At 39.1% G+C, this 8,895-nt stretch overlaps 1 protein-coding gene across 3 annotated transcripts in view; it reads right to left on the bottom strand.

The window, feature by feature from the left end:
- Positions 1–8,895, bottom strand: part of LOC108290359 (collagen alpha-4(VI) chain-like) — a 106,758-nt gene that overhangs the window by 17,256 nt on the left and 80,607 nt on the right. For all 3 annotated transcript variants that reach the window (XM_017510149.2, XM_037731933.1, XM_037731932.1), the window contains 3 exons: positions 7,585–7,621; positions 5,281–5,292; positions 4,698–5,191 (listed from right to left, as the gene is read on the bottom strand). In XM_017510149.2, the coding sequence (XP_017365638.1) occupies positions 4,698–5,191; positions 5,281–5,292; positions 7,585–7,621 (543 nt within the window). The remainder of the gene's footprint in view (positions 1–4,697; positions 5,192–5,280; positions 5,293–7,584; positions 7,622–8,895) is intronic.

Below are 8,895 nucleotides of genomic sequence, written 5' to 3'. Positions count from 1 at the left end.
TAAACCAAGAGGTCTGCTTGAGGTTCAAGTTTACTAGAGTTTGAGTCAGCATCTTTAGCAATTCTCTCAACCAACTTCATCCCTAAATGTCCAGGTGTGGTTTGTTGGGACTAGTTATGTACCAAAGACAGGAGTATATTGAGGGGAGAGGATATCGCAAAGGGATTTGTGTTAACATCCTCTTTTGTTTAATAGACAGAAAGACATTTCTCAAGGAGTACAAGGACAACTCTCAAACTTTAACTCTCAATATTAAAAAACTCCCCATGATCCCTGACCCAAACTTAACCCTGTGGGTTAAAGTTGATGCATTAGTTGTCATACTAAGCTGCCAGGAGCCATGAGACAATGTTCATCTCTGGGACTGAGTTGGGGGAGGCTCTTGGCTTGGAAAGATGGGAGTATAGTGGAAAGAAGCTAGTGCTAGAGAGGAGGATTTGCCTTGGACAGAGGAAGGGCTAACTGGACCCTAAGGAGAGAGAATTCGAAACCATCTGTCATCAATCTGACGTAAGGGATTGAGAAACAAGGACAGCAAACTGGAAAAAGTAGAGGGAAGGAGAGAGAGGGAAAGAGTAGTCAGGTAACCCGTGACTGACCCCAGGAGCCTGAGTCCAGTTTCAGTTCCTGCCAGTTGGCATGGTCCCACCAAAGACTGCCATGAAGCAGCCAACTCTTCCTAGACTCCTTGGAAAACATTAGGGGTCAGCATTGGGTTAACGGCGTACTAGGTTGCATAGTGAGAATTAGGGACCAGCCATATCCGAATGCAAATTTCAGGACTGTGTTGCTTAGAACAAGTAACTTCGCTTCTGGCCTTCACATATCTGGGAAACGTACAATTATCATTATTAATTTATAGCATAGCTATGAGGCTCAGACCAATAGTCCTAAAACTTTAACGTTTATGCAAACCATCTGGGATTTTGTTATAAATACAGATCCTGATTGCTTACGTCAGGGGAAGGGCATCACATTCTGGGTGATGCTGCTGCTGCTGCTGGCCCCTGAACCACATTTTGAATAGGGAGGGGTTGGGAAGATAAGGCATGGAAAGCATGTGGCATGGTGGCTGGAATTCCATAGGCACTCACTATCAGATTTAATAGTTAGTGGGCAAAGGGCATTCTTTAGGATCTCAAGAAGACAGTAATATAGTGACCCAATTGAGTAAACACATAGAAAGTGTCAGATATCTCTGTGGGTACCATCTCTTAGAATTCTCACAGCAATCCTATACGTTTATTTCCATTTTACAGAGAATAAACTAAGTGGGTCCCATTGCCAAATAACATGCCCAGATTACACAAGGGACAAAACCAGGGTTTGAAGCCTCATTGCCTAATTCTCTCCTTTGGTGCTTGGTCTTGGCCCTAGGGCATTAAAAGCCTTGCGGAGAACAGAGCAGCCATAAACCTCAGCAGCAGGTCATCTGTGTCCTCTGAAAGGACCTATCTGCATAACTCAAAACCACCTTTCTTCAAAACAAAATGTTCCCAACTTGTGATAGCTATGTTGGTTCCTCTGATTTGATTGTTACATGATATATATGTGTATCAAAACATCACTTTATACTCCATAAGTATACACAATTATATGTCAATTAAAAATAAAAATAAATACATATATTTTTATTGTCTCCCCAAAAATAGAGAAGAATATCCTACTGAAATTACCTGAATTTCGAAATTATACAATATGTACCCCCAAAATTTCTTTAGCCTTTCTCTTAATGTTTTCATTTTCTAAAGGTGATTTTTTTTGTTTGTCTCCCATTATAGCTAGCACTCCATTGCTTGGCCTTCATTTTTAAGAGTAATACATAGAAATAGAAATAGAGCCAATTCATAGGCCTATATCATTATGTTATTGTAAAGATAAAATGCATAAATACAAAGAAAGAACTTAAATCTTCTAAAGTCTCTTCTTTTCCTGTTTTCGAATTCAAAATCCCATTGCTAATGAGAATTCCAGACCTTGAGCAAGTTATTTAATTTCTCTGTGTCTCAGTTTTATCATCTGAAAAATGGACTCATAATAATACTTATCTCATTTGACTGTTGTGAGGATTAAATGAATCAGTAAGATCTTAGAACAGTGCCTAGATCAATAAATGTGAGCTATTTTCTAAGGCATTGTTTCAAGGTAATATGTGCTAGACTCTTTATAAAGAAAAACAAAATTTGAAACCTGGCTTTCAAATTGCATTTTCCTTATAATCCTCTGCTTTTTAACTCAAAAAATGAGTCTAATGTAGTCTTGTTTCGAGACATAAGGCAATTAGATATTTCTTAACAATGGGATTAAGCACAGAAAGTCCAAATGTTATAATGCAGGTTTATTAGGGCTGAGACAGCTCAATAGATGGCTTTATAAACCTTTTCAATATGCACCACAGCCTCTAAGCATGTTTAAACGGACTGTGAAGTTAGGACATCTGTTTACATAATGGCTTCAAACTGAACAACCATCATTTTCCCAGAACTAGCATGTGGGTGTTGTTCTGAAAATCAAAATAACATAGAGGTGAAAGACAAAGCCCCACACATTATCAAAGAAAGCCTTCAGGTAGAGAATTCAGAAGAAAAATCACAAGATATTCCACTCTCCTGACTGGATTCCCCTAAGGCTGAGGAACAGAGTAAGGGAGGTTAAGAGCTGGAATCTCCCTAGTTGTGAAGACATGAGGATTTTCTGAAAGGTCCCGAGAACACAGCTGTCATTTTTACCATTTCTCTCCTTACCAATGTCACCAGAAATGAGGCTACTCATTATAGCTGAGCTGGAAAGTATGATTTAACATCCTTTGTAAACTGTTAAATTTAAAGAGCAAGAAATTGTCTCCCAGCATCCTGGGGAAAGAATATGTCCAATAAATGAAGAGGCAAGCAGATAGAAATGCCAGAACTGAGGTTCCAGTACACAAGCTGGCACTTCCTTCTCACATACCATTATATCCCTTTATTTAGAATGTAAGGCAACTAAGAGGGCAAGAACATCACAACAAAGGATCACTGGTATGCAACATCCCAACAGTCTGCCCAGGATCCCCTCTCAGAGAGTAGCACTGATGAGCATAGGAGGGACGTGATCACATCCCAGGTATCACTCTCCAGATGTTAAGGAAATCCCTTCCTGAGAAATAAGCGCTTTGATAATTACACCTGGAAGGGAGCCTGGATAATATCCAGTTGCAATCTCCCCTCCATTTTTGAACTGAGCAAAGTAAGACCAAGAAAGGTGAAGAGACTTGTCCAAAGGCACCTCATTATTGATGAAAGAGCTAAAGACAAAAGCTGCATCTCTAATTTATTTGGTTATTCGTTTATACCCTGCCTTTATAAATCCATTCTAGCAGCTGTTGAGAATGTATCCTACCAACCCACCCTGTAAAGACATCATACTAAGCAAGAGCGATGTAAGGATGAACAAGGAACTCATCCTCTGCATTTTAACTTTCTCAACTCAAGATATTTTGTCCGTCCTTCCCCACAGTTTGCAAGCTGTCACAACTTTATTGATTCTTAGAAGCATATTCAAAGCTATGTCAACAAAATCTCTCACCTACGACTTCTGCTGCACACTGAACCTTCAGAGAAAATTTAATGGGCTGAATCGATTAGCTATTAAGTTAAACCATATAACATTTCCATTTCTGCAGATCAAAACTGGTGAAATATTGCCAGCGTCCCATGATCCAAGCTAACATTCATAAGCAGCCTGGAGTCTCTTAAGAAGAAAATCACCCTTCGTTCTGATAAGTCATCCCAGATATTCCATGAGAGTGTGTTGTATGGGTTTCAATTAGCCAAGTACAGTCTGGAGAATAGATAAATAAATAAATGGTGATGTACACATACAATGGGATACTGCCCGGGAATAATAAAGAATAAACTAACCACTTAACACAACATAGAGGAACAAGGAGAGACATCATGTTGGCTGGAAGAAGCCAGATACAAATGAGCACATGCTGTATGACCCAATGTATGTGATAGTCCAGAAAAGGCAAAAAAGTACTTGATTGTGATAGAACTCAGAGAAGCAGTTACCATGGAGAGTGTATGGTTGCATAAAGTAACATGAAGAAAACGTTTAGGGCACTGAATGTGTTCTATATCTTGAACCACATATTGGTCACAGGGATTTAAACATACATAAAAATTAATTCATCTGTACATTTAAAATCACTGCATTTTGTCCACTTTGTTACCTGAGTACGTATGTTATGTCCAGGTCTTTAAAAAGGACGAAAGTGCTATTCTCTGACCCTCAGTGATACAGTTTAGCATAGTGGTAAAGCAAAGTTCTGAAGGAAGACACTATCTGCCACTAACTAGCTATTTGGCCTTTGATGTCATATTGAACCTCCATAAGCCTTGGTTTTCTTATGCCTGAAATGGACATAAACAATAACACCTCCATTACAGGGTTGTGGGACTCATTAAGTAAGATAATGTTTAAGAGGCACATAGCACAGAAGAGGTGCTCAAGAATGGTTTGTGGGTACTAGGAGTAGCACCAATATAGGTACCTTCCTGAGAGCCCTCACTCCTTGCAAACACATCAATTCCAGGGAAATTCTTCCCTGAACACCTCTTATTCCTCATGTGGTCCTTGATGGAGACGTAAGAACCAGGTGTTAGCCCAGCCCCCACCCGCAGGTCTCCTGCCCAATTGTGGTTTCCCCTACATACCAGCAGGGTATCTGGGAGGTTGTGCCGCTCTGTGAAGGTGATGACCGCGGGGATGATGTCCACTGCAGCAAGCTCCAGTGTGGCTGTGATGATGGAAGGTGTATCATAGGCCCAGCCAGTCTGGAAGAACACAGTCACCTTCCTCATGAGAAGACCCGAGCGTACACGTTTGAACACGTGTCTTGCCATAAATCTCATGGTGGCCCCGAGGTTCCTGCGGCCAGACGACTGCTCCAGGGGGATGTTCCTGACAGCCTCCAGGAGTGCAGCTTTCCCCTTGTAGTCTGAGAAACGAACCAGGTAATTGGTTTTGGCATTGTAGGAAACAATGGCCACACGGGCACCTGTTGGGCAGTTACTGTCACTTATTTCCATCTTCATCAGCAGAGATAATAAAATGTCTCTCATCCTCTCAAAATCCAGTGGAGAGACATCACTTGACATGTCCAAGGCAAAGGCTACTTCAGTTGGGAACGCTGGGCATCTGGAAATACCTTGACACAACAAATACGCAGATTTTATATGTTCTGTAATGCCTCTAAAGAGGTAAGGATTTAAGTGAGTTAGAAGGAATATTATTTACCTCTTGAACAAGCTGGAAGGGAAATTATTTTGGAGAGAAAAGAAGATATTGTTAGCTTAGGTAGGCAGTGGCACCTTTTCCATGTGTGTGTTTCAATCTCCTCTGAGAAATTCAAGCATAGCCTTCTCAGACTCCTGCTGAGTGTGGCAGAGACCTCTACGTGTTCCCCAAAATCCATTCTCCCTTTTTTCTATAGTCATGGAACCCCCAATTTCGGATTGGGCACATGGATGCCTGGAACAAGGACAACAACTCCCAACTTCACCAGATGGTGAAGTTACAAGTTGTAGGTAATAGAATAGGAAGGATAATGGGCACAACTTCGAAAAAACTATTCTTCTCCTTTCCCTTCCTTTTCCTACCAGCTGAAATATAGATACGATGACTGACCCTTGATTTATTTTCAGACCATGAGGTAATTTGGGGAATAGAACACCCTATATACACACAATGGCAAAGGAAGAAAATGTAAAGGGACTGATCCTTGACCATCACGGGCTCCACATCAACCTGAGCTGACTAGTTCCAGCCTATGGTTTCAGAATAACATTTGTACCCTGTCACTGAAAATTTAGGTCACTGAAAATTTAGGTCACATTCAACTGAACTGAAACCTAACAAATACATTGAGCTATTCTGAAACTATATTCTATATATTTATATGACATATACACATACAAAATTACATATATATAATTATAAACTATATGTATTACATATGTGTGTATATATAAGTAATATATTTTCAAGGAAAATACTAAAAAAAAACAAAAAAATTAGAATTACTCTTAATTCATCATGTATATGTATTTACGTACATAAATATATAATTATTTCATTTCATTTTATAAAACTTGGAGCTTAAGATATAGTCTATTCTGAATCTTTATTCACTTAGTATGTGATTATTTTTTCCATCAATGAATTTAGAGCAATATTATCTACTATAGAGATGACCCTTTATGAGGAGCATACTAGTACATGTATCTGTCCACATTTGTCCAATTATAGCGCTATATAAATCTCTGTAAGTTTGGATTTTATATGCACGGTCCAGCCAACTGCTCTTCAGAAAAGTTGTATCAATTTACACTCCCACAAGCAATGTGTACTCTTACACATTTCCCAGTCTGAACAGGGATCTTTCTGGCATTTTTAAAACACTTCCAATCTGAGAAACAAAATGGGTGTCTTTTTGTTTTAATTTGTATCCTTTGACTTCTAGTGAAGTTGAACACTTTTATAGGTTTATTGTACATTTGTATATATATTTTTCTGAATCTCCAATTCATATCTTTTGCCCATTTTCAACTTAAAAGTGGTGTTTGTTTGTTTTCACATTCAGGTTTAGCCATTATGAAATGTCTGTGTTTGTAGATAAAAATGATTGAGCAGTAGCAATTTTTTATTTCAACATGATATAGTAAGGAAGTTAGTTCCTTTGTCTGTGTCCTTTGCTTTTATTGCAAATAATTTTTTCCCACTTTTCTGTTTACTTTTGACTTCATGGCATCCCTCAATGTAAAAGGGTTTTCACTTTTTACATTGTCAACTCTGACACTCTTAATTCCTAATCACACTGATGGTATAATTCTTTATTTCTAGGAAAAAGAATTCCAGAATCTCCCTGAACAGCCACTGGATGGGAACAGAGAGAACATGGAAGTGTTAGGGTATGAAGGGCAGGATGACTGTAGAGAAAACCCAAACTTCCAAATGAAGCCATTTGCCAAATCAACATTCTCGCCCCATGGCCGGTAAGTAGAGAAATGTACATATCACAGGACACAGATATCGTGGAATGCATTGAACATACTAAAATTCCAACATGGGGATGTGACAAAACATTACTTAAGATTGGATTGTTCATAATTCCATTTTTAAAACACAACTGTAAATAAAATAGGACAGATTTCTTCTCAGAGGGTGACCATTGATCCCTCTTGTGTAAAAGGGTTAGATAAAAAGAACAGAGCTGCTCTGTTCTGAGATAAGAGGCGGCAAGATATAGACACGCAGGTGTGCAGTTTGACATCTCCTGGGGGCACAGTATTGATCAGTGGAGCTTCTTTTCATTGTTGAGATGGCATGCTCTCAATCCACTTTATTTCTGCGACTACATTAGGGAAGATTACTTACCTAATGGGGAATGGAGCCCAACGCATGAATTTATAAAAGCCTTTCATGATGAATAAGGCACCTCCCAAACCTCAGCCAAAGCCTCAAGTGACTTATGATCCTAATCCATAATCCATCCCCAGCTCACACCACTGGCTCCTTTTGAGCCTTTCCGAAACAACTTACGGCAGTTTTTGCGTGTGAAATCAACAATTTTGCAAGGCTGTTAAAAAGATGGAGAAAAATAGGAAAAAGTAAAAAGTATTTAACTTGAAGCATATTTCTGTTCATGCTTGTCACTTAGGAATGTCATATGGATGTTATCAGTGCCTATCTGAAGTTTTTAATCTACAACAGAAAATCCAAAAAATATCAGAGCACATGAGACTATTCTACAATTACATTTCCAAATACAGTCGATACTTTAAAACATTTAAAAGATGTGTATACAATATAGTGCCCATATTTCTGGAGATAGGCACATAAGGGATACACATTTTTTAAATCTGCCTTACAAAGCTGTGGAATCAAACCTGGTTTTGAGGAAGTTGAAATCAAAGAATCTAAGCAGAGAATGCAGGTAAATGCTTTCAATTCTTGGCACTCTATGCTATAATAGCAATTCCTGTATCACTTCATTAGAATGACTGCCAAGACAGGTACCCCTAACAGCTTACCTAGTCGTTCTGCTTCTTTCCTTTGATTCCTTCCTCTCTGTTCTGTTCTTCCCTCCATCCAAGACATCACTTCCTGCTCCTCAGTTGCCTCCACACCACCACCCCACACCCCCCACCTAATAGTATTTTTGTACTTGGGAGATAAAACGCTATCATAACTTTTGAGATTGTTTTCAACTGTGCCATGAAACACAAAAACCTGTGTTATATAAAGGCCTGTGTGTGGGTTTATAAATACTTTATAAGCAGTTTTTGAGCTTTACAAAAAGTCACATTACAAAAGGTGGTAGCCTCAAAGTCTTTTTTTCTTTCTTTTTAATGTCAACTAGTGTTGCTCAAAGACACCCCAATTCTCTGCTGGATTTAAAATATCATTCTACTTTTTGTATTTGACTTGTGATAACATTTCAGAGTAGTCTGTAAACTTAAAGTACTAACAGAATTTGTAAGAGGAAAAAAACTAAAGAATCTTTAAGAGTAACAGATTTCTATTTTGCGAAAGTGGAAAGCTTCGTGTTCTAAAAAGACTAAAGTTTTGGATGGGTGCAGTGGCTCATGCCTATAATCCCAGCATTTTGGGAGGCTAAGGCAAGTGGATTACTTCAGGTCAGGAGTTCAAGACAAGCCTGGCCAACATGGTGAAACCTTGTCTCTACGAAAAAATACAAAAATTAGCCAGGCATGGTGGTACATGCCTATAGTTCCAGCTACTTAGGAGGCTGAGGCAGGAGAAGATCTTGAGCCCGTGAGGTGGAGGTTGCAGTGAGCCAAGATGGTGTCACTGCACTCCAGCCTGGGTGACAAAGTGAGACTCTGTCTC

This window comes from Cebus imitator, unplaced genomic scaffold (genome assembly GCF_001604975.1).
Source record: "Cebus imitator isolate Cc_AM_T3 unplaced genomic scaffold, Cebus_imitator-1.0 Scaffold432, whole genome shotgun sequence".
Lineage (NCBI taxonomy): Eukaryota > Metazoa > Chordata > Mammalia > Primates > Cebidae > Cebus > Cebus imitator.
The sequence above is the reverse complement of the archived record's forward strand: the minus strand, read 5'-3'. Positions and strand labels throughout refer to the sequence as shown.